At 50.0% G+C, this 25,008-nt stretch overlaps 1 protein-coding gene, 1 long non-coding RNA gene and 1 other non-coding gene across 15 annotated transcripts; 2 read left to right on the top strand and 1 right to left on the bottom strand.

The window, feature by feature from the left end:
* Positions 1–680: 680 nt before the first annotated feature.
* On the top strand, positions 681–784 carry LOC112440600 (small nucleolar RNA U13). The gene has a single exon (XR_003028625.1). It is a non-coding gene; the product is annotated as a small nucleolar RNA U13 (small nucleolar RNA).
* A 38-nt stretch (positions 785–822) lies between these two features.
* CPA5 (carboxypeptidase A5) lies at positions 823–25,008 on the top strand. 13 transcript variants are annotated; one of them, XM_055114870.1, is made up of 13 exons: positions 1,089–1,231; positions 2,036–2,065; positions 2,674–2,868; positions 4,032–4,113; positions 6,241–6,375; positions 15,861–15,959; positions 17,419–17,520; positions 18,714–18,815; positions 19,160–19,270; positions 19,695–19,785; positions 23,650–23,849; positions 24,184–24,268; positions 24,688–25,008. In XM_055114870.1, the coding sequence occupies exons 3-13, from the start codon at positions 2,753–2,755 to the stop codon at positions 24,873–24,875; spliced, it is 1,311 nt and encodes a 436-aa protein (XP_054970845.1). In that variant the 5' UTR covers positions 1,089–1,231; positions 2,036–2,065; positions 2,674–2,752; the 3' UTR covers positions 24,876–25,008. The 13 variants fall into 13 exon arrangements, with proteins under 13 accessions (XP_054970843.1, XP_008964280.2, XP_054970847.1 ...); XM_055114868.2 differs by lacking the exons at positions 1,089–1,231; positions 2,036–2,065 and adding an exon at positions 823–983; XM_008966032.4 differs by lacking the exon at positions 2,036–2,065 and having other exon boundaries at positions 1,046–1,231.
* LOC130541644 (uncharacterized) lies at positions 21,926–23,786 on the bottom strand. The gene is made up of 2 exons (XR_008955727.1): positions 23,106–23,786; positions 21,926–22,145 (listed from the first exon to the last, which is right to left on the bottom strand). It is a non-coding gene; the product is annotated as an uncharacterized LOC130541644 (long non-coding RNA).

The raw sequence follows: 25,008 nt of genomic DNA on the forward strand, positions 1-25,008 counted from the left end.
GGGAAGATGATTCTAGATACACGGTACATGCATCCAGTAGGAAAATCAAGAACACCAGCATTCTGAGAAGTTCTCTGAGGCAAAACTTGCTTACCACTTGGGTGTCTGTCTGGCTTTTCCTTCTTTTTGGGATCTATAGATTCTTATTTTTGTGCCAACCCAGCAATGGCTTTAGAAAGTTGTTACTAAAAATATTTTCTTTTGCATTTGAGTTCTTTCATTTGGGCAAGATTGCTTAGGTATCTAACCCACCCCACCTGCAGGAAATAAAAGTCCTCCAAAAAAATTTCTAATTTAGGGAAACTCTCCTTCAGTCTATGTGGAGCCCATGTTCCCCGTCCTCATGGTACAATGTGCCTTTCCCTTGTAACACAAACACCATCTATAGTTTTACACTTATCTGGAGTGAGATGGGCTACCATTATGTCTTGGGTTTACCAATTATCTTCATGCTATTTAAATTAATTTTCTACTTACGCCTTTAGAAATGTAAGGGCCAGATATGTGTTGCTTTCTATTTTGTTTCCAGACTTTAGCAAGTGCCTGGAACATAGCAGGTATTCAGAGGACATTTACTGAGTAAATGATTAGGTGAGTAATTAATTATAAGTGAAAAGCCAAAATGAGGTATTAGGTCAAGCATAGCTATGTGTCTCCGCTTCAAATCCAGCCATAAGCTGATAATTGCAGTTCATAAGTGTGATAATTGGGTGCTCACACATGCGTGTGTGAGATGTGTCACCCTCAAACCTTGTTATGACGTCAGCACATTACCCGTCTAACATGAACTTAGAAGAAGCAAAACCAAAAACAAATCCAGCCATTGGAGATGGTGCTTTCAGGGTTGGTGAATTCCCAGAGAACTCTGCTGTCCAATACGGTAGCCATTAGCCACATGCGGCTATTTAAATTTTATTTAAATTAATTAAAGTTAAATACAACTCCAAAATCAATATTCAAGCACAATAGCCACATTTCAAGAGGTTAGTGGCTATCCTATTGGGGGGTGTGGACATAGAATATTTCCATTATCACAGAAAGTTCTATTGGAAGCTGTGTCATAGAATTCTCAAAACTTCCTAACTGCTTCTCTCTCTCTCTTTTACTCTTATTCTTTCTCTCTCACTCTCTCTCTTTTCCCACCCTTAAGCCAAGTACAGGGATAGTTGTCTCATCATTGGTGGCTTAAAATGATGTTTTTGAACAAGAAGACGCCCCATGGGTACTTATGGTGACTAGCACTATCTCTGTTTTTTTCCTTTTAAATTCCTGAGCTATTGTTTAGCAGTACACCCTTTTATCTCCATTGCTACTGAAGCTGAATGTTACTTGGGTGGAAAGCATAACTGCTTTCTTTTCTATGTCCTTAAACCCTTTGATAATGTTACTGTTTGAGAGTCCCTGAAGCCAGGATACTAGGAGAGTCTGGCTTGTCTGAACAGCTGAACTACAAAATAATGGAGTAGGGCAGGTGGGTGGGGGAGCAGGGCGTTCTGTCGATAAACGAGCTCCCTTCTTTGCACACATAGCCAGTTAATCGGCCATTCTGAGATAGTTTGGATGGGGAGGGGGAGCTTCTGAGAATCGCCAGTGACAGTTAAGTGGCCTATTGTTGACGTCCTCTGCTGAACGACTTGGTTGGATTCAGCTTCTGCCTTACCCCCACCCCCTGTGGATTTTCTGTTAGATTCATCATTTGCCATTCAGGCATCATCTTTCACTTTCTCCTTCCAACATGACTGCTTTGTGTGCTGGCCCCTGCTTTACTCCTGCTATTCCCAAACTATAAAGGGAACTGTGTGGGGCTTCAGCAGGACTGAGAAATTGACTCTGCTGTCTGTTGAGAACTCTAATAATGACTGCAGTGACCTTCATGTCTAGCAGAAAACCCACTATCTGTGCTAGCACAATGATGACCACCTGAAGACAGAGAAAAGGGAATCTTGATTGAATTCCTTCTCATACAATATATAGTTATTTCCTTTGTTCTCCTCTCCATTCTCTTCTCTTCCCCTTCTCCCCATCGCCACTGGAGGACTGATCTCAAATGCAGCTGTGACTAAAAGTTAATGCCTTTTGAATAATAGTATATTGCATTTTGCAGGCTTTACCAAGCCAATTCACTCAAGTTGTCTCATCTATACCCCTTTAAACCCTGTGAGGTAGGGAGGGGAGGTATGATTAACCCCATTTGATGGATGAGTAAACTGAGATTTAGAGATTAGGGCAGCTGCCCCAGATATTTTAGACGGGAAGTGAGCACCCAGTCTCTGTCTCTAAGCCCAGCGGTGTTTCAATGGCATCCACACCTTATGTGTAAGGAGGATATGGCCCAGGGAAAGCATGAGTGGGCTAGGGGGAGAAGAAGAGTGAAAGAGAAGATGCTGTAGAGGAGGGAGGAAAGGAGGGGTATCCCAGGGCTGCTGGCTACTCTGGTCTTTCTCCAGAGATGGAAGCTTTGATGCTCACAAGGGGCTGCCCTGGCAAACCTCCTGAGAGGAAAGAAAAGCTAAGGGCCTGTCTTCCTCCTTCTCTCTTCCCTCTCCCCTTCCCAGGAGAGGATGTGCTGGGTTGGGGAGGGGCAGCCCCAGCTCTCCCAAGGCCTGGCATGTGGGAGCCACATGCTGGGTGCCCCAGACAGCCTAATGCTCATTCTCAGGCCGGGCTTTCCAGCCTCTAGGTGCTGTGCTGTCCTGAGGCCTGGGCCATGGTGCCCAAGGAAAGCCCCTGAAGCTCACCAGGAGGAAGAAGCATGCAGGGCACCCCTGGAGGCGGGATGCGCCCTGGGCCATCCCCCGTGGACAGGCGGACACTCCTGGTCTTCAGCTTTATCCTGGCAGCAGCTTTGGGCCAAATGAATTTCACAGGGTGAGTGGCTGCTCCACGGTGGGAGGGAGGACTGGCTGGGAGGAGGGGACTGGATGTCCCAGCAGGAGGTGGCTGCCCCGCTGGTGCCTGATCAAGGCGGAGAGTCAGGATGTGGGTTCCTGTCCTGAACCCACTTCCAGCTCCACAGCCTCCCACTTTCATGCTCCGGGGCTGGCTCGTTGGTGGTCCTCCCCAAATCCAGAGTTCTTAATCCAGAGTCCAGGAGGAAGCCCCCGGGGCTCCAAGAATCCCCTGAAACCACATGCAACAGTTTTCCTATACAACAGGGGCTTCTTCGGGGAGGATGCATTCATAGCTTTCCTCTGATTCTCAGAGAAGTTGTAGCCCCCACAAGACTACACACCCCTACCAAAAATGGATGTGGGTGTCGTTCTCCTTCCAATGACAGGAAGTTCTAGTATTACACGCCAGGCCCTCTGTGGATGTACTTTGAGCCTCTCCAAGGTCTACAGGTGGATGCCCCACAGTGCTCCACAGTAGAGAAGAGGAGACACAGCGAGCGTAGAGATGGGGTTCCTCACCCGCGGTCTCAGAGCCAGCCTGTGAGGGCACCAACCCCATCCCAGGTGTCGCACCCCAGAGCCCACACCACAGGCCTCTTGGATACGCAACCTCCACTCACCTCCATCGGGAAGGGAAGGAGCTCAGCTTCCTCCATGTCAGGTGGGGTGAGGTTGTCTGATCTCACCTCCGGGCGTCGAGACAGACCATGGCCTTGGGGCCCCCTCGCGAAGAGCCCTTGGGGCCACACTGGTCCCCCCAGCCCTTGTGTCTATTCCTTTCTCCCCTTCATTCCTTTCATTTGACACATCGCCCCCCTCCCCATTCCTTTCCCTTCCTTCTTCCCCTGGCTTGGCCTTCAGTCCAGCAGTAGCACTGACAGGCTTTATTTAGCCCCCGGGGTGGTCTGTCCTTGGGGCTGGAGAGCCCACTGGCTCTAGACTGAAGGACCATGTGCTTCTCAGAGCTGCCTGTGAGTCCTGCCTGCTCAGGGCTCCTTCAGCCTCCACTCATGCGGTGCCTCCTGGCCTTCCCGCCTGGCCCTCAGCTGGGCCTCTGCTCCACTCTGCCCCTTCCAAGTGACACAGCCTTCCAGGGATCCTTCTCCACAGCTTCCTCCGCCCCTCCCTGTGTTTTTCTAGGGACCAGGTTCTTCGAGTCCTGGCCAAAGATGAGAAGCAGCTTTCACTTCTCGGGGATCTGGAGGGCCTGAAACCCCAGAAGGTGAGGACTCCTCAGGCTTGAGGACAACCCCACCCCCTCCTCAGTGGCTCACACATTTACCTCCTTGTCCTGCCCCCCTTTATCCCAAACCTGCCCTCCTGAGGTCCCTGCAAAGAGCACAGACCTGTGGGAAATCACATGTGGCTCCTCTTCAGGAAAAATCAGGGACACCTGCCCAGAAATTTGGGCTGCCTTTTTAGGCTGTGTCTCCTCTAGCCACCCACTCTCTCCTGGATAGGGAGCTGCTACATGACCCATCAGGGCACCAATCTCCAAACAGCAGGAATTTCCTAAAGCCACACGGGTGGGAGGGCACAATGTCTCTGGGTGGGATGCCACGTAGCATGGAGGTTGGATACATTGGCCTCCCAAGTGAAATGGCTTAGCTTGGCAAACCTGTATTTTATCTGGGTTCGTCCCTGTCAGCCTGAGCATCATTCCTGAGAACATTTGTCCTCTGCAGGTTTTCACAATGGAAAACATTTTCTTTAACTTTGACTATTACATAGAAGGGTTTTGTTAGGGGGCCATTGGAACTACCAGATATTCCTGGATGTGGTCAAAGCCCTTGCTCCTACTTGTCTGAGTGTCCCGTCGACTGGGACTCATGATGCTTTATGATCATTCTCTCCATTTTACTAATTGAAAAATAGGCATCGCAAAAGGCTGACCTAGGGACCCAGATTCGGCCTCTCCTACTTCTGCGGGGATGGGAACAATGATGCCTCCCTTTCCTGACCAGGGTTCTTGTCTGTGTTCATGTCCCAGATGATGAGCGGCCTCACCTTGAGGACTCTTTAGGGCTCTCTGGATCCTGACGAAGTTGCAATGAGTATGAGTGAGGTGTGGAGGCAACAGGACTTGGAATTAGGGAAAGAACCTCAGTGCCTTGGGGATTTTGTTTGTCCCAGTCTTTCCGCTCAGCCTTAGGGTTTCATTACGGAACTGGGGCCCGTTTAGGTGTACAGTAGTCCCTCCTGATTGGCAGTCAACCAAAAACATTAAACGGAAAATTCCAGAAAGAAACAACTCATAAGTTTTAAATTGCAAGCTGTTCTGAGTAGTGTGATGAAGTCTCGCACCTGCACGCTGTCCACACTCCCCTCCGCGAGTCACTTAGTGGCCATCTCGGTCATCAGACCAACTGTCGCGGTGTTGCAGTGCTTCTGTTCGTCTAACCCTTATTCGACTTAATAATGGCCCCAAAGCGCAAGAGTAGTGATGCTGGCATTTGTTATAATTGCTCTATTTTATTATTAAGCTATTGTTTTTAATCTTTAACTGTGCCTAATTTATAAGTTAGGGCCAGGTGTGGTGGCTCATGCCTGCAATCCCAGCACTTTGGGAGACCAAGGTGGGTGGATCATCTGAGGTCGGGAGTTCAAGACCAGCCTGGCCAACATGGTGAAACCCCTGTCTCTACTAAAAATACAAAAATTAGCTGGGCGTGGTGGCGTGCACCTGTAGTTCCAGCTACTCAGGAGGCTGAGGTAGGAGAATGGCATGAACCCGGGAGGCAAATATTGCGGTGAGCTGAGATCATGCCATTGCACCCCAGCCTGGGCGAAACTCCATCTCAAAAAAAAAATTTATAAGTTAAACTTTATTATAGGTCTGTCAAAAACATAGAAAGAGTGAATAAAATCTAGTATTTAATAGCACAACAGGGTGACTATTGTCAATAATAATTTAATTGTATATTTTAAAATAACTAAAAGAGTGTACTTGGAGTACTTGGATTGTCTGTAACACAAAGAATACGTGTTTGAGTGATAGATACCTCATTTGCCCTGATGTGATCATTACACATTGTATACCTGTATCAAAATATCCCATATACCCCAGAAATATATACACCTACTATGTACCCACAAAAATTAAAAATTACAAAAAAACCTGTATCCCAAATCTGTATGTATAGGAAAGAGCATAGTCTAGGGTTCAGTACTATCTGCTGTTTCAGGCATCCGCTGAGGGGCTTTGGGACATCACACCCCCGTCCCCATCTCCTGCGTAGAAAGAGGGTCTCTACTGGCTGAGAGATTCTCTGGCTCTCTGTGGTCACCTACAGGATTGTGTGGAAGGACATGGAGTAATGCAGCTCTCTCTCTTTCCTTGGTGAACAAGGTGGACTTCTGGCGTGGCCCAGCCAGGCTCAGCCTCCCTGTGGATATGAGAGTTCCTTTCTCCGAACTGAAAGACATCAAAGCTTATCTGGAGTCCCATGGACTTGCTTACAGCATCATGATAAAGGACATCCAGGTGAAGCCCTGCCCCAGCTAGGACCCTGCCTTCCGCCTTCCTTTCTGGTTGGGGCCCAACATGGAGGAGACGTTCTCGGGGCTAAAAGTGGACATGTGGTTTCTGGGTCTCCATCAGCGTGTTTGTGAACATGCTGTGGAAGGAAGTGAGCCGCACACTTCTCAGAATCTGAAGCTAGGACAGGGTTCATGGGGGAAGCACTCACAGTGTGGGAGTGGAGAGGACGCCTGTGATGAGTCCTCCTGGGGAGGGATTTGCAGCTAATAAACAGCAAAGGCGCGGGGAGAAGGGAGACAGGAGGATGTAGCTGGGGTCTTCCCCAGGCACCGTGGGAAGGTGCCTCTGGATAGCTTCTTCCTTTGCTTATCTGACCACTCCCTCCTGTTCCCGCTGTGTCTCAGCCATCCAATGCCTAGGGGAACGGCTTTACTTCAGAGGATTGGGAAATGGTGAAAGAGCATTGTGTGGTTCAGAGCACTGCTGTGGTTCACTTCCCCCAACCTCCACCGCTTGGCTCTCCGCACGGGGCATCCCCCCAGGCAGGATTCTCCCAGAGGAACCGCTTTGGGAGAAGCAGCTACAGACCTGCTCTTGGGTAGGACAAAGGTAGCCTTCATCCTGGACACCCCAGTCTCCCTGCTGCTTTCCCTGCATCTTTTCTGAACGTCATGAAATTCTATTTCAATTGTTCTATTTTCCAGTATATCCTAAAGAGCCCCTGAAAGGTGCTGGTAGCACAGCCTCCTTCCTAGAGATCTTTGTGGGTACCACTCATTGGTTAAGCCTCCCCGGCTGCATCTTTCTGCAGCTGCTGCTGCTGGCCGTGTACCTGTGGAACTGTATCCATAAAGATTCATTCCCAACCTTGTTGTATGGCGCTAATCTCCCCTAAGGGCTCCGACTGTGGGAACACAGAGCCTCCCGGAGCGCACACACTTGACACCGTATGTCAGGGGATCAACGCATCAGGCAGCATTCCGTTCCCATGCGAGCACAGGGCTGGGGAACTTTGGTCCTTTCAAAGACCTTTATCCCTCATCAGGCACATCTGTTTCCCGCTCAACGTGTGGGGGTGGGATATTTCTCTAATGAAATCCCCCACAAACAAAAATGGGGAAACTCCCGCAGACAAAAGAGGCTACCACATCAAAAGAAATAGAACTGAATTCTCATTTTTAGCCCAGGCCTCTATTTTGAAGTTTCCTTTTCCCTGGTTCAGCCCCACCCTGGGAACTCCGCAGCATTTGGCAAACAGACACACAGAGGTCTCTAAAAACTTTCCGTTGATTTCTGCACATCAGGGACGGCCCCAGAGTCCCCTCTGAGCCTCCCCCACTGGATTTAGCCTGTCCTCTCCCCACATCCGCAGCCCTGAGTCCCTCTAGGGCTTTGCCCTCCCTCTCAGGAAAATGCTCTGACCTCTTAGCCTTGATCCAGCCAGGCAGGATTTTCACCAACTCGCTCTTCCTGCAGGGATCAAGCACTCACTGCCATACTTGAGATCATATTTTGGCTTAGAGGGAGCTGGGGGTGGGGTGGCTGATGTGTTGATGTGTTGAGGGATTGATGATGGGGAGGGGTCCAGGAGGAGGGAAGCTGAGATTTGCTAACAGGACCGGAAGAGCTTTGCACCCCTTGGGTTGCTGGCATCCAGTCTTGTATTTCAGATACAGATGCACGGGCCCGATTGTCTCCCTGTCCTCTGGATCCCCTCAGCCAAGTACTTGGCAATGTCCCCTGCAGGGTGGGCCCTCTGCGGTTGTCTGCTGAATGACTTGCTCGGTTGGGGAGTTCAGGACAGGCACGACCTTATTCACATGTGGGTCTTTGTTCCTCTGGCCCCCTCCCCTCAGCCAAGGTTCAGCTCCATGCTCCGTATCAATCTTCCTACCCCAGTACCTACCATAGGACCTGCTGCTTCGTTGGGGCTTGATAAATGTCAGTGGAACTAATAGACATTCATTAGGAGGAGGAAAGGAAAGAGGAGTGGTCGTGTTTGGTGGCTAGGACCAGGCTGGAAAACCTCGATGCTGGTTTTTACTTTGGCCAGAGGCAGGGGAGATTTTGGAATCTCTCCCTCCCTCTGCCCTGTGATCAGAGGGATGCTTGAGAAACATGAGGCAGGGCCATTCATTCCACTCCCAGACACAGAGAGCCCTACTGTGTGCTGTGCATCGGGCAAGGGGCTGGAAACACAGAGATAAAAAACTTGGCCCTGTATCCAGGACAGCTGGAGGGTCGCGGGGGCCGGGGATGGAGGGGGGTAAATCGGTGGTTACAATGGAGTGGATGAGCGGCTGATGGAGTGAGGGCGGTTGCTATGGGAGCGCATACAAGAGGCACTGCACGCCGTGCTTCTGAGAAGGCGGTAATTACGGTGCGCTGAAGAGCGGGTGAGGGGGGGCTGGCCAGAGGAAGGGGGGCCCCCACCCCGATTGGTGATGAAGCCAGACCCCATCACAAAGAGTGCCCTCCACCATGTGACGAGGTCAGGATTTTATCCTGACAACTAGGGGGGAGTCATGGGAGGTGCTTTCACATGATCAGATTTGCATTTCAGAAAAACCACCCTGACAGTGACAGTGTTGAGTTGGGGACAGGACCAGGGAGAGACTGACAGGCAGGAAGGTGGTGAGGAAATTGCAGTGGGCCAGGCAAGAAATTATCTGATTCCGAGCGAGCTCTATTTGCATTTAATTTTTCTTCACCTCCTCGTTCTTTTCAGCCCTTTGGTTTTTTGTTTTTTTTTTTTTTCCCTAGGATGAGTCACCATGGAAAAACTTCACTTGAGCAATCAGCTCCGTGGCTTTTAATGGCTTTTTTCTGATTACAAAATTAATAAATATTCATGTTAGATAATTTGGAAAATAGTGGAAAGCACAAGGAGAAAACAAAAATCACCCATACTCTGACCATCTAGAGCAGAATACAATTGAGTGTAAATACTGCTTTGCCAATTTCCCTCGCCTTAGTGGATCACTCTCATCACCATGCAAATACAGTTATTTCTCCCATTTAAAAAAACCCTCTCTTGATCCCTTCCCTCTCCCCTCCAGCCATCACCCCATTTTTATGCTTCCCCATAGACTGAAACTCCTGAAAATACTGACTCTCCCTGTCATCTCCATCCCCGTCCGCCGGCAGGCTGCCCACCCCCTCACTTCACCAAAGCTTCCCTCGACAATGTCACACGCAACTTCCAGATCCAACCCGATGGCCGACTCTCAATGTTTCTCTTCCAACAGCACAACTGGTCACTCTCTCCTTCCTGGAGCCTGTCTCTTCCCCTGGCATCCAGGACTTCTGTGTTCTGTCTCCAGCCAGCACCTCCTCTCCTGGATCCAACCGCCTACTCAGTGTTTCCACCTGGGGGTCCAATGGGCATCTCCAACTTTCCAGGTCCAGACCAAGCTCCCCTGGCCCTTCATCGGTGCCTCCACAGCCCTCTTTATCTCAGGAAATGGCAACACCATCCTTCCAGTCACTCAGACCAGAAGCTGGGAGCCATTCTTGACCCCTTCCTCAAACTCCCCATCAACAACAGATTTATCGCTGCCTTCAGAATGGATCTTAGCACATCCCATACCACCCCCGAGGGCCCATGCGCCATCTCGTCCCTCACCTGGGTTCTTCCAGTTGCTTTCTAACTGCTCTCCCCCATTCTCCACCTTGATTCCTTATTACCTAATCTCAAAACAGCAGCCAGAAGAGTCCTTTAAAACTATTGCAAATTCAAGCATGTTGTTCCTCTGCTTAAAACCCAACTAATTTGGAGTAGAAGCCAAAGCCCTTGCAATGGTCATAAGGCTTTTCATTTTATTGTATTTATTTATTTTGAGACAAGATCTCACTCTGTTGTCTAGGCTTAAGTGCAGTGGCACGATCATGGCTCACTGCAGCCTCGAACTCCCAGGCTCACTCCATCCTCTCGCCTCAGCCTTCTAAGTACAGGCCCTGGGACTACAGGCCCATGTCACCATACCCAGCTAATTTTTGTATTTTTTGTAGAGATGGGGTCTGATTATGTTGCCCAGGCTGCTCTTGAACTCCTGGGCTCAGGCAACCCGCCAACCTCGAGCTCCCAAAGTGCTGAAATTACAGGTGTGAGCCACCACGCCAGACTGCTCATCTTATTTTAAATTGTACCCTTCTTCTTCTCCACTTCTCCAACTTCCTCTTTCTTTCCCATTTCACTCTTGTTGACATTTACCATTTTCTCATTGCTTATATAATTTAATTCTTTACTTCTTTAAATTATTATCTTGCTAGCTGAAGAGTACAGTTTTTATTTGTTTATTTGTTTTCTTTTTGAGACAGGGTCTCACTCCCTCACCCAGGCTGGAGTACAGTGGCATGATCTCGGCTCACTGCAGCCTCCACCTCCCAGGCTCAAGCAATTCTCATGCCTCAGCCTCCCGAGTAGCTTGGATTACAGGCACACACCACCACCCCTGGCTAATTTTTGTATTATTATTATTATTATTATTAATTTTTTTTTTTTTTAAAGTAGAGACAGGGTTTCACCATGTTGGCCAGGCTGGTCCCAAACTCCTGGCCTCAAGTGATCCACCTGCCTCAGCCTCCCAAAGTGCAGGGAACATAGGCGTGAACCACGAGAGGGTTTTTTGTTTGTTTGTTTTTGTTTTTTAAGATGGGGTTTTGTTATATTGCCCAGGGTGGAGTAAAGTGGCTATTCACAGGCACAGTCATAGCGCACTGCAGCCTTGAACGCCTGGGCTCAAGAGATCCTCCTGCCTCAGCCTCCCGAATGGCTGGGACTGCAGGTGTGCACCACCATGCCTGGCTTGAATAGCAGAGTTTTAAAGGTAGGAATGCTGTTGGCTGGTCTGTGGGTGAGTGGCAGCTCCAGAGAGGAGAAGAAGACAACAGGAAAGATTGCAGGAGAAGCCAGGGAAGACAGCAGCAGTGATGGGCAAGACCCTAAGAGAGATGGAGGCTGCCTGCATCATGGGGGTAGGGACAGAAGAGGACCCAGGCCCCTCTGTTGGGCCCCATGAAAGTCAGGTGCTGATTGACTCCCCCAGATGACCATTAATGGGGGCTTTCTGCACTCCAAGTCCTACAGAAGCTATCCTACCTCTGGAGGAACCCAGACTTCCTGGTCATGCCTTGTAATGCTCCATCACAGAGCCCTGGAGTCACCCCAAAGTTATTATCACCCTCCTTATCATTGTCACACTCCTCCTCATCATCATAGCTAACATTCACTAGCATTTACTACATGCCTGGCAAAAGTCTAAGCATTTAGCATGTATTAACCCTTCTAATCCTCATGAGAACATTGGTGTGTGTGTGTGTGTGTGTGTTTGTGTGATGGAGTCTTGCTCTGTTGCCCAGGCTGGAGTGCAGTGGCACAATCGCCCCTAACTACAACCTCCGCCTCCTGGGTTCAAGCAATTCTCCTGCCTCAGTTTCCCAAGTAGCTGGGCTTACAGGCGCACGCCACCACGCCTGGCTGATTTTTGTATTTTTAGTAGAGACAGGGTTTTGCCATGTTGGCCAGGCCAGTCTTGAACTCCGGAGGCCTCAAGTGATCCACCTGCCTTGGCATCCCAAAGTGCTGGGATTACAGGTGTCAGCCACTGCGCCTGGCTCTCATGAGAACATTTTAAAGTATGTGATAAAGTATGTGATAACATGACCTCCATTTTCCAAGGGGGAAACTGAGGCACAGAGAAGTTAGTAATTTGATGGAGTTGGTGGCAGGATCAAGGTTTAACCTGAGCTCCCGCACCCTCAGACTCCACTCTCAAGGCATCTGTCCCCTCAGTGGTCATCACTGTTGTCTGTGTGGCACTTTAACTTTGCCTTTTAGACAGGGAAGCCTTGTGGTTTGGCCTTGACCTCTGAGGGGGTCCATTCTGAAAACTTCAGATCAGCAGCCACCCCCCACATCCAGTGCCACAGGACTGGAGTTGCTACTGGCCACATAGCTGCTACTGCAGATGTTAGACCTGGAAGAGAAGGCCAGGAACCTGGGAGGAGAGGCAGCGGCTGCTGTCCCAGAGCCCCCAACCCACTCTGTTTCCATGAGCTGCGTCCATTTTGCATCTGTGGCTGGAGTTCGGCTGTGAGAGATCCTGCTCTCCTCCGCCTCAGCTTGAGCACTGGGGCCCTGCTACCTCCTCCCCTGCCCAACCCGGGAGGACTGTTCTTCCCTTAGGGCCCCCATCCTTCCTTGACTCATCGTAAATTAATTCACGCTGAGGTATTACTTTCCCTGTCAGGTTATGGCTTCCAGGGAGGCAGATGGCTTACTTCTGAGTTGGTTGGTTTCTTTGTTTTGTTGTTTTTTCCTGAGAAGTCTGACAGGGCTGTCATTAGGCATTCCTCAGCCTGTGGCCTGACCGCATTCTTCCGTCACCCATCCCCTTCCCCCAGCCCCAGGAATGGAGCAAACGCTGGTGCATTTTCCAGGCCAAGGCAGATTCCTGTTCCTGGAAGTGGGGCCAGCTGTGAGGGCTGAGAATTCCCAGTTTCAAAGAGGGTGTCACCTCCATTCACAAGGCTGTGAGGGTGTCTGGAAAGTTATTTGCAGTTTGTTGCTGACTTCCCATTTGCCTCCAAGCTCTTGTGTGGAACAAAGGACAGCCTCCTGGGTCCTGTCTTCCTGTGGGTGTCCCAGGCTGTGTGGGGAAAATTGAGTCTTCTAGTCCTTTCTTTTTCCGATTTCTCCTCCCTGTCCTCCACTTTCACCCCAACTTCAGGCTTCCACCAGATCCTTGGAGACCCTTTGCCTTGTCCTCACGGCTGGCAGGCTGCTGTCTTCCTTGCAGCTGCTCGTCACAGCTGATGGCACCAGGCACACAGTGGCTGGCACACATTGGTCATGGTAGGCTGTTGAGATTTGGGTTGGCTTCCTGGGAAGAAGACAAATTCCTTTTGTTAGAGCTTCCCAGAAGTGTTTGTGAAGGGCCAGAGAGGACCGGGGCTCCTCCGGCCACATCTAACTTACCCAGCAATCCCAGCTTTGCCCCTGGCCAGCCAGTGCAGCTGGAAAACATCGCAACTGTAATTGCCTCGCATGGAGTTGGTGCTCAAAAATAAAGTGAGCCCCAAACATCAATTTCCAGTCCCATTTTTAAATCTATGAACCTGAACGTTGTGAGCAAGCCAACTAGGCCTCGGGGATGAGTGAGTCATTAGGCATTGCCTCATCTGTGGCAGGTGGGGCGGGGAGGGACACCGCTCTTCCTGACGGGGGTGGAAGACTCCACAGCAGCCATTAGGGCTTTTGGTTTTGCTATTATTTATTCATTTAAAAGTTCTGGGCTGAGGTGGGTGAATCACCTGAGGTTGGGAGTTCAAGACCAGCCTGACCAACATGGAGAAACCCTGTTTCTACTAAAAATACAAAAAATTAGCCAGGCGTGGTGGTGCATACCTGTAATCCCAGCTACTCGGGAGGCAGAGGCAGGAGAATCGCTTGAACCTGGGAGGCAGAGGTTGCGGTGAGGCGAGATCACACCACTGTACTCCAGCCTGGCCAAGAAGAGAGAAATTCCATCTCAAAAAAAAAAAAAAAAGTTCTTATTGAAGTAGTATAAGCACATTGCCAAAATGTAAAAATAGAGGATAGAAAAAATTTACTCCAAATCTGCCTTCTTCTATCTTAGCAGGCATTGTGAATATTTTGGTTTATATTTTTGGGATTTTAGTATCTTGCATTCTTATGCTCAGGGGTCCTTGAGTTTTCATCACTGTAAAAATCTTTCAAATTGAAAGAATAGTACAATGGAGTTTTTAGCTGTTGTTAACACTTGCATGCTCTTCCTGTCTACACACATATGCATACACACAGACATAAACATATCTGTGTATGTGTGTGTTTTTGTGCCTCTGTGTGTGTGTGTGTGTGTGTGTGTGTGTTTAGAAATAGGGTGTCACTCTGTTGCCCAGCCTGGAGTACAGTGGTACGATCATAACTCACTCTCAATCATAGCTCACTCTAGCCTCCAACTCCCGGGCTCAAGCAGTCCTCCTGCCTCAGCTTAAGTAGATGGGACTGCGGGCATGCGTCACCAAGCCTGGCTAATTTTTTAATTTTAATTTTTTGTAGAGATGGGACCTTGCTTTGTTGCCCAGGCTGGTCTCAAACTCCTGGGCTCCAGCGACCCTCCTGCCTTGGACTCCCAAAGTGCTGCGTTTACAGGTGTGAGCCACCATGCCCAACCTGCATATGTGTTATTACTGTTGGCCTTTAGTTTTGATAGTTGGCCTTAAGGAACCCAAGGGTACAGACTAGAATGCCTGGTTCTTATCTCACCTCCACCACTTGTTAGCTTTGCCATTAAGTCCCTTTACCACTCCAATCTGCTTTAGCTCTAAAACATAAATAGCTCATTTCTGTCCTGTTTTCAGGTCATCTGACCATATCAAGTGAGATCATGAAGATAAAGAAGCTTGGTCAACTAAGGCTCTAGCCCCAAATAAGTTATCAGCAAGACTTAGTTGTGGCCCAGTGCTGCAAACAAAGGGCAACTCGCGTTAATGAGGATGCTTTCTCAGCATCCTCTGTGGCAGAGGACCTGAGTACTTCCCACACTGGACAGTCTGTGCTGAATCCTGGGGTGCCTTGGCTCCTGGATGCCATTATAAGGGCATGAGCTTGGGTGAAGGACACTAGCTCATCTCACTGTGACCCAAGCAGAGAAAAATGTCCCAAGATTATGTAGGTGGTCTGAGCAGTGAGTGAGTGGTTAACCCAACCAGGCATTATACTGCCCTCTGTATGGACAGCGGGAAGTACCATGTAAGGCTTGAATGCTTGACTCCACCTTGATACCCAAGGACATTGCTTTTGGCTCATCAAGACTTGTGTTTAGGAGATAAGTGAAAGACCATTGGCACATTAATCATATTGATTTGGACTGACTTTGGCCATGCCTGGCTTTCTGAATGGCTTGGATACCAGTTGTCTAGGCTGTTTCCTAGAAGTGGAGTTAATGTTGGGGGTCAGAGGAACCCTTTGCTTCCCCCAGGGGGGTCAGTGCACATGGTTCACCTTGGGTCCTGACTCAACAGAGTGTTTACTAAGTGCAAAAGCAATGTTGGCAGTAGACTGTGAGCACCTTTTTTCCCCCAAAAACACCTTCAAATCCATTATTACATTTTATCCTATGAGGCGGCAAGGCAGATATTGCTTTCCCAATTTTCAAGCTGAGGAAACTAAGGCCACAGTAAATTCCACAGCCAGTTAGTGGCAGAGGCAGACCTAGAACCCAGCTCTCTGGACTCCTTGCCCTGTGATCATTTGGGAAATGGCAGCATGACTGCCAGCTTGCCAGGCAGAAGAATCAGCCAGCAACCTGGACCTTCCTTCTGTTGTGCAGTTCACACTCATGGTGGCTCATTCTCCTGTGTTGCTGCTGTCTTTATGCACAGCCAGTGGAGGCAGGGCTCAGAAGAGGCATAGCCAGCCCAGCTCTCCCCTTCCTTTCCAATATGTGTTCCCCATCACCCAGGTGCTGCTGGATGAGGAAAGAGAGGCCATGGCGAAATCCCGCCGGCTGGAGCGCAGCACCAACAGCTTCAGTTACTCCTCATACCACACCCTGGAGGAGGTAGGTCTGGCCGGGCAAGCTCTGGGCTCTCTTGTGTCTTTGGGCCCCTTAGGGTCTCCTGACTCAGTCAGAAACTAGTGAAGGACTCCAGGGTTTATGGGAAACTGTGACTGACACTTAGGGACTGTACAGCAGACATTAGGTTAAGGTCTGTTAGGCAGAGAGTCATATTCAAAGAGATCTGGAAGCCAGAATTCAGATAGAGGGGACAGTAGTTCAACTGTACAGCCCTAGACAGGTACAGAGCAGAGTAATGGGTCTACTAGGCAGAACACTAACGCAGGGACCCATTATGGGCCAGAATAGAGCAGGTAGAAGCTACCTTCATCTTGACAGAGCAGGAGCATCGCCATCTTGAACAAACACCACCATTCTAAGTTCCCCTGGATTAAAAAACTGCCTAAATCCAGTCCTTATAGTTATAAAAAGGACAAAAATCAGCCAGAAGCCCCTCCTGGGTTTATTTCTCTAAAATAAACTTGTCCTTGACTGTGAAGCCACATTTTGTGTTTCTTTCCTCTTTCTTTAACTCTTACACATATCCAATCCTCCAGCTAGGGAGCTAGGGCTCTCAGCCTCTCCGTGAGCAGCCCTTGTGTTCAGTGGCCCCAGCCATGGGTGCTGGGGTATATAATATGAGGGGCAGGAAGCCAGGCACATTGGACAGCCATGTTTGTAGAATAAAAGGGAGGTGCCTTCACTTGGAGAAAGTTCATGACCACAGTTAGAGCCAGCCAGGGTAAGTGACTTGTTTATAAAGGAGAATGTACACAGAGGGTGCAGGGATGCCCACTCCAGAAAGGAACTCAAGGCACACGTCTCATTTTGCGTGTCAAAGGACATGACATTCTTGATACCATCCATCTATTATCATCATCGCTTTTCCCACTTCACAAGTCATGCAATAGAGCATCCATTTTCTTTCATATATTTGTTAATTCAATTACATGTATTGAAAGAACAAGAGAATGAAATAATACAGTCTGTCACTATTTATTGATGCCAAAGATAAATAAAACAAGAACCCTGCCTTCAAGGGGCTTACAGTCTAAAAGGAGCGAGAAGATAAAAACGACACTACAAAGCCTGTCAGATCTGTCAAACGGATTGAATGGGCCAAAGAATGGAGACAAGAGAGAATTTCTAACCAGAGAGAGCCATGTGGGTCAAGCCTGGGGATTTGAGCAGGCTCAGCACACACTGTTCTTCCAGGCAAAGGCATAGCTCTGCACAGAGCAAGGAGCCTGGGAATCCAGCAAGATCACAACTCACTTCCTTTAGCTCTGAGGGAGTGCTCTATTTTTGCAATTCTTTATCTGGGTTCTTTTAGACCCTCGAGGGTCTAAATACCCAAAGCATTGAAGAGAGTGGGAAGGGACAGGGAGAACATTCAGAGAGGCCCCGGTGTTCATCCCTCTTCCTGCTTAACTGCCAATCTTACACACTTCTTTCCTTTCAGATATATAGCTGGATTGACAACTTTGTAATGGAGCATTCCGATATTGTCTCAAAAATTCAGATTGGCAACAGCTTTGAAAACCAGTCCATTCTTGTCCTGAAGGTAAAAGCCCACAGTGTCAACCTGTAGACTCTACATTGAGGGCCTCTGGCATAAGATTGATCTCATATGGGGTAGTGGCTGGGCGGGAGTTTTGGGGAGAAGGACAATTTGTCTACTCCTGTCCCCAGGTGACCCATAAACTTTGGGGTTGTGGCATTCAGAGATCCACCCTTGTAGTATGAAGAGGTGACAGTGTGGTGACCTAGCCTGTCCTTGGTCAGGAAGTAGGTGGGAGGATGGCTAAGGAGTTGGGGCTGCAGATTGGCAGTTGTCACCCTGGACTTGGGGTGTGAGTGTGGGTGAGCTGGCGTTCTATTACCTCAGTTGCTTCATCTGTTCAATGGGAAGAGAGGTACACAGAGGGCCCATTTGCTAATGAGGTCATCTGGCTTAGACAGCCCTACAGACATGCCTGAGTCTATAGAGAAGCCTCCCAGCCCTTCACAGGAGCCACTGGAACAGAATTCAAGCAACTCAGGACCCTGAAGTTCCTTGGGTCATGAAGGAAGTAGGAGATGTGAATGCAGAGCCCATCAGAAAGCAATTCTTAGTTTGCGCCCAAAAGGGCACCCGGGAGTGTGGACCCCGCGGGGCGTTTAGCATCAGCTGTCAGGAAGGGCAGGTGCCTGCTGCTGCTCTCAACGATTCTCTGATGGGCTCCTCCGAGCAGCCAAGTGGACCCACCTAACTTGGGATTTGACTTAACCTGTCCCTGCTTCCATTTCTCCAGGGGCCGTGGTCTTCTCTCTCTAATGTTGTCTGAAGCCTTGCTATTCAAAGCACGGCCCCTGCATGGCAGCATCAACATCACCTGGGAGCTTATTAGAAATGCCAAACCTCAGACCCCTCCCCAGACCTACTAAGTCAGAATCTGCACTGGAATAAGATCCCCAGGAGACTCATGTGCCCATTAGAGTTTGAGAAACCCTGGTCTTAAGATACTTTCAATCCTGGGAAATTCTGTGCTTCTGGATGGATCACTTTGCTCCCCAATGGCACCACCATATTTTCAAAGGCCCTCACACGTGTGCACTTTTGGGCACATGGACAGGTACCTGCACACACACCCTCTTACCCAGTGCTTAAAGCTGCCCCAGGCACTGAGGATGCCTCGGGGACCTCCTTCCAGGTAGCCCAGAGACAGTAGCTGTCTGAGTTCAAACCTCGGTTTGGGGCCCGATTCTTTTTCTCAGTTCAGCACTGGAGGTTCTCGGCACCCAGCCATCTGGATTGACACTGGAATTCACTCCCGGGAGTGGATCACCCATGCCACCGGCATCTGGACTGCCAATAAGGTCAGCATGGACCTGTAGCCAAGGTGCACCCATGATGGGGGCTGCAACTGGGGGCAGGGACTTACTATTTAAGGGCACCTTCAGTTGAACAGTTACACTCAGGGTGCTGTCTCCATCCCGCCCTTTGGAGCAGCCACCGTGCACTCTTACCTTTTGCAGCACGGAGCCCACATTGATCCCCTGCCTTCTAGTTGTTTAAAATCCAAGCCTTTGGTTCTGCATAAAAGATATACCTCAGGGGTTTCATGCCACCCCTTCCTGCAGCCACTGGCTGTGAAAATGTCCTGTGCCACCTCCCAGGAGACCCAGTAGGGCCTCCCATCCCTCCTCACTCTTTCTTGCAGATTGTCAGTGATTATGGCAAAGACCGTGTCCTGACAGACATACTGAATGCCATGGACATCTTCATAGAGCTCGTCACAAACCCTGATGGGTTTGCTTTTACCCACAGCATGGTGAGGGCACCTGGGAAGGATGGAAGGAGGGGGTCAGCTCTAGGGGAATGGAGAAAAGGTCACTGTGCTTTGGGAACCAGCCCCTTCAGAGCCTCTTTGCAGAAGCCCTCACCAAGGGCAGGAGGGCTGCTCAGGTACTGCACCTGCAGCCTCTTGCCCTCTGACCTCTTTCTTGCTGCCCAGGGAAGGCCTCTATTGGCAGCCTGTGCCCAGGCCTCTCCCTAGACCCTGACTTCAACTGCACAGTATCTGAGCTGCATCTTTGGCCCAGCCCCATGCCAGCCCCATCCTGTCCTGGCAATTCCTTCCCTTTGCTCCTCCCTGCCCCACTAGGGTCCCCTACCCCCATAGGCCAGGATATCAGAGGCTCCCATCCCTGGGAATGGGCCCAGTGAATGAGGTCACCTGTCCTGGGCTTTCCCAGAACCGCTTATGGAGGAAGAACAAGTCCATCAGACCTGGAATCTTCTGCATCGGCGTGGATCTCAACAGGAATTGGAAATCGGGTTTTGGAGGTATGGCAACCTGCTGTCCTGGGGCAGGGTTGGAGAAGAGGTGTTGGCCCATGGCAGGTTCTCCCACTCAGTCAGATTATGTTGACTCAACTTGGGAGGCATGGGACAATGTAGTCAGCTAATATGCATGAGTCACGGCCAGGGACAGGCAAGCACATACCTCAGACTGGCTGTGGGTATGGGAGAGGTTGTGTGTGTGTGTGTTGAATGTACACATGTGCCAAACCTTCACGGGAAACAATTAGGGGAGCCCCAGCTCCTGAAATGAGGACTAACTGCATGAGTCAAATCCTAAATATGACAGAGAAAGGCTTAAAGGAGGTACAAAGTAGCCTTGCTTATTGTTCAAAATCCAGAGTTTATGGTGCTCCTAAAATATCCCTAGCCCTGCCCTGAAGGGAGCACAACATGAAGAAATGCCTCTGAACTCTTTCCCCGAGAGCTAGGACCTGAAATCTGCCCTTTGGGGGAGGCCAGGGCAATAGTTTCAAGTGTCCAATAGAATTAACCACTTTTTTTTCTTGTTTTCTTTTTTTTGAGACAAGGTCTCACTCTGTCACCCAGGCTGGAGTGCAGTGGTGTGATCATGGCTCACTGCAGCCTTGACCTCCTGGGCTCAGGTGATCCTCCCACCTCAGCCTCCCAAGTAGCCGGGACCATAGGTGCACACCACCACACCCAGCTAATTTTTGTTTTTGTTTTGAGACTGAGTCTTGCTCCATTGCCCAGGCTGGAGTGCAGTGGCGTGATCTTGGCTCACTGCAATGTCTGCCTCCTGGGTTCAAATGATTCTCCTGTCTCAGCCTCCTGAGTAGCTGGGATTGCAGGTGCCCACCACCACGCTGGGCTAATTTTTGTATTTTTAGTAGAGATGGAATTTCCCCATATTGGTCAGGCTGGTCTCAAACTCCTGACTTCAGGTGATCCACTCACCTCGGCCTCCCAAAATGCTGGAATTACAGGCATGAGCCACTGCGCCCAGCCAATTTTTGTATTTTTAAAAAATTTTGTAGAGACGTGGTTTCACCATGTTCCCTCAGCTGATCTTGAACTTTTGGGCTCAAGTCAATCAGCCGCCTCGGCCACCCAAAGTGCTGGGATTACAGGCATAAGCCACCACACCTGGCCTTGAGCCAATTCTTTATCAACAAGGCTGGCTTGAGCCTGATTTTTATTTTTGACCCATTACTTTATGACCCTGGTGCATACCTGCAGAGCTGGCTGATCCCAGTGAGGGGGAGGGGGCAGCTTTCTCCTGAGTTCCTTGGTGTTCTTCCCTGATTATCTCCCTAACCATGCAAGGGGCACAGGGATTGGGAAATTGAGGCCTCCAGAAAGCTCAGAGACAGGTCCATGGACCCTGGAAATACAGCAATTTGATGGGCAGGACAATTTGATGGGTCCAGTTATGACAGAGATTCCAGAACAGACACAGCCCTCGGCCCCCAGACATGGCATCTGCACTTCACCGGGGGCTCAGGGTTTGGCTCCACAGGGGACGGTGTCATTGCTGTTGATAATCAGACCTATAGGCTGGTGTCCCAACCAATGAGATAGAACATTTTAGATCTGGATGCCCATTGCTTTTAAAATCTGGCTTCTTGGGGTCTGTTCTCACTGAAAAATAAGGATGGCCCCAAAGCACTGAGAGTGAGGTCCCTGGCCCTAGCGTGGGGGTTGTAACTGCTTGTGTAATGGAACAAGACCATGCAAAATTAGGCATTTCCACCTCCAAATGAACAGACGCTTGCCTCAGGGGGGGCATCCATGTGGCCCCTCAGCACTGACTGGAGTGAGTACCCATGGATCCCAAGATAGGCTGGCTAGTAGAAAGATAAATTACCTCTTAAAGAAAATAACTTCTGTGGGTCTCACCACAGGAAAAAAATATCCATATACACACAATGTACAAAACAATTATGGAAAAAAGCCCAGAGGGGGCAAAAAGCTCCCATAATCCCACCACTCAAAGATCACTGCTTTTAATAATTTACCATGTCCTTCCAGAGATTTCCCCTTGCTACAAATTACATTTTTAGAGAAGGAAAAATAAATAGCTAATGAATCCATTAGCAGGTACTTGTGAAACAGGCGGACTCAGAGGACCTTGACTGTGAACGTCAGAGATGCAGGCAGCCAATTCCCATTTGGCCAGGGGAAGATTAGTTTATTCTGCTTAGCTCAAACCAGAACTAATGGCCTAAAGTGTTTCTCCATATTTGGGCAAAGCCACCTGGTCGTTGGCAGGGGAACCGCTTTCTGTGCGTGGGCCGCAAAGGCAGACAAAGCCTTCAACCTCCCCCCACTCTGCGCATCTGTTGCTGTTTGTCATTCATCAAGTGGAGCAGGTGCAGGAGCTCCTGGCAGACATAACAAACAAGGCCACTGTTAGATGGGCTGATTCCAGCCTGGGGGCTGCCTTTCACCCCCTAGCTCTGCCGGCACATCCCCTTCTAACCAGGGTCCCCATCCCAGGTGAGGACCACCAAACCGAGAAGGGGCGCGCTCCCTGGGCCTCCCTGGGGCCAGCAAGAGTGTGTGTCTGGGTTGGTGACTCAGGCTGGATGATTTTGTTTATGGTTTTGTTATTGCCTTAATTGAATGGCTGTGTAATGAGTAACCTGTAGACCATCCCTCCCACCCGTGCCTGGCCTCCTGTGCATTCTTGGGGAGGACCTGTGTGCTGCATTCCTAGAGCATCATCTGAAGTGGTCCATGGGCCAGCCCCCAGCCCCAGGAGTCAAGAGGAATGCTGTGGCCTCCTCAGGAGACTTCAGAAGTTGAGGCGATCCCTGATCTCTGGACGGTGCCAACATTCCAGGGAAGAGGAGAGAGAGGAGAAACTGGGATGACTCCTTCCAAGTGTGTCCTTAGCCTACAAAGTCTTGACCAGCTCAGCACAGCCCAACCCTCCCCTCAGGAATAAGGGAAAAGCAGAGGAGGAGCAGAAGAGGAAGACAGAGATGGGGCGAAGGCAAAGAGTCCAGGGGGAAATGGAAACAAATGAAACTTGGGAAAAGAATAAAAGCCCTGCTCCTCTTTGTTCTCTCCCTCATCTTAAGTCCCCAAGAAGAATTTTCAAAGACTTCTTTGCACCTCTGGCTCCCATAACAGCCTCAGGCAACTATGGGGAACTATTCTCCCGTATTGGTTTCCCATATCCCCAGACCCCAAGTTCATGGCGCACCTGGGGCCATGGCTGTGGCAAAGCTTCAGCTGACACCAAATCTGAGCCCTCAACTGATGGCACACGCAGGAACGGTCAGCCTAAAGGCATTTGCTGCTCACTAGGGGAAGCCAGGGTTGGGGCAGAGACTCACAGTTTCCTCTGGATGCAACTTCTGAGCCAGGCCCACCTTCCTAAAGGGACCACAGGACAAGCCAAGGGGGCTCCCTGCAGGGCTTCAGAACTGCAGGGTATGGTGCGGCTGCAGTCCTCTGACATATTAGATTACAGGATGCAGCAGTAACAAATATCCACCCCAATCTCAGTGGTTTAACACAATAAAAGTTTGTTTTTCATGCACACAAAGTCCAACATGAACAGGTGACTCTCCTTGGCAGCTTTCTTCCGCAGTGAGAGAGGGATCTAGGAGGCTGTTTCTATCTAGAATTTTTTTTTTTTTTGCTTCCAGCCACACAGACAGAAAAGAGCATGGAGAAGTCACACTTGCTCTTAACAATCTCAACCCAGAAGTGCCATGTCATTTCTGCTCACCTTTCCATTGGTCAAAGTAGTCACATGACCTCAGTCATACTGCAAAGGAGGCTGGGAAATGTAGGGGAACACACAGGTATTTTGTGAGCACCGTCTGTGTCGCACGTGGGGATTTGACTCTTTGGGTGGCTTTATTTTACTTCCAGGAAATGGTTCTAACAGCAACCCCTGCTCAGAAACTTATCACGGGCCCTCCCCTCAGTCGGAGCCGGAGGTGGCTGCCATAGTGAACTTCATCACAGCCCATGGCAACTTCAAGGCTCTGATCTCCATCCACAGCTACTCTCAGATGCTTATGTACCCTTACGGCCGATCGCTGGAGCCCGTTTCAAATCAGAGGGAGTTGGTGAGACTGGCTGCTTAGGGCCTGGGGAGAAGAGACCGCTTCACAGGAAAATCCATATCTGTCATACTCCCAGAGCGCTCAGGTTGTTACTCTGAATGCAGGGGTCTGGACTGATTGACCCCATGGTGCGGGGGTGGGGTAGGGGGAGCTTGCTGTTCTCACCTGTGATCAAGTTCAAAGCTGGAGATGCTGTGCTCCCTTCTCACAAGGGCCATCTCCACCTTCAACTTCCAGGACTGCTAAATCCATGCTTCTCACCAGCTGGTGAGGGTGGGGGAGTGTGTGGGAGCCCCGGGGAGCCCCTGCCTTTCACCCCGCCAATGTCATCTTGCAGTACGATCTTGCCAAGGATGCGGTGGAAGCCTTGTATAAGGTCCATGGGATCGAGTACATTTTTGGCAGCCTCAGCACCACCCTCTGTGAGTGAGCCTCCCCTGGCCCTGCTTCAGACACCACATCTACCTGGGGCTGGCTGCAGGGCAGTGCCATGGATCTAGCTGGGCTGGCCCAAAGCTGCCTCCCACACTGGATAGAAGGGTGAACAGTGGTACCCAGGGAGCTGTTTCTTGGCAGCTTTTGTGCACAGCTCCCAGTGCCTGGCTTACTGCAAGGTTCCTAAGCCTAGTAGCCTGCAGGAGCTTTCTTTTTGCAGGAGTAGAGAATGGGCTGGGTGCACAGATGTGATCCTGTTTGAGGCCTGGGCAGGAAGCCTGGTGTGGCCTGGGGTGGGTGGGGGTTTGGTTCCCAGGGCTCACTTTCCACCCAGGATGCCTCTGTACCTTGCAGCCACATCCCCTTCTTCCTTTTGTGGGGCACATTTTGGAACTTTTGTTTCTAGATGTGGCCAGTGGGATCACCGTCGACTGGGCCTACGACAGTGGCATCAAGTACGCCTTCAGCTTTGAGCTCCGGGACACTGGGCAGTATGGCTTCCTGCTGCCGGCCACACAGATCATCCCCACGGCCCAGGAGACGTGGATGGCGCTTCGGACCATCATGGAGCACACCCTGAATCACCCCTACTAGCAGCACGACTGAGGGCAGGAGGCTCCATCCTTCTCCCCAAGGTCTGTGGCTCCTCCCGAAACCCAAGTTATGCATCCCCATCCCCATGCCCTCATCCCGACCTCTTAGAAAATAAATACAAGTTTGAACAGGC

This window comes from Pan paniscus, chromosome 6, assembly GCF_029289425.2.
Source record: "Pan paniscus chromosome 6, NHGRI_mPanPan1-v2.0_pri, whole genome shotgun sequence".
Lineage (NCBI taxonomy): Eukaryota > Metazoa > Chordata > Mammalia > Primates > Hominidae > Pan > Pan paniscus.

Bases quoted from the DNA above. Each gene is read 5' to 3' on its own strand.
- CPA5 (XM_055114868.2), top strand. From the start codon at position 2,753: ATGCAGGGCACCCCTGGAGGCGGGATGCGCCCTGGGCCATCCCCCGTG. The intron at 15,960-17,418 runs GTAGGTCTGGCC...CTTTCCTTTCAG, and splicing joins CATACCACACCCTGGAGGAG to ATATATAGCTGGATTGACAA. The intron at 23,850-24,183 runs GTGAGACTGGCT...GTCATCTTGCAG, and splicing joins TTTCAAATCAGAGGGAGTTG to TACGATCTTGCCAAGGATGC.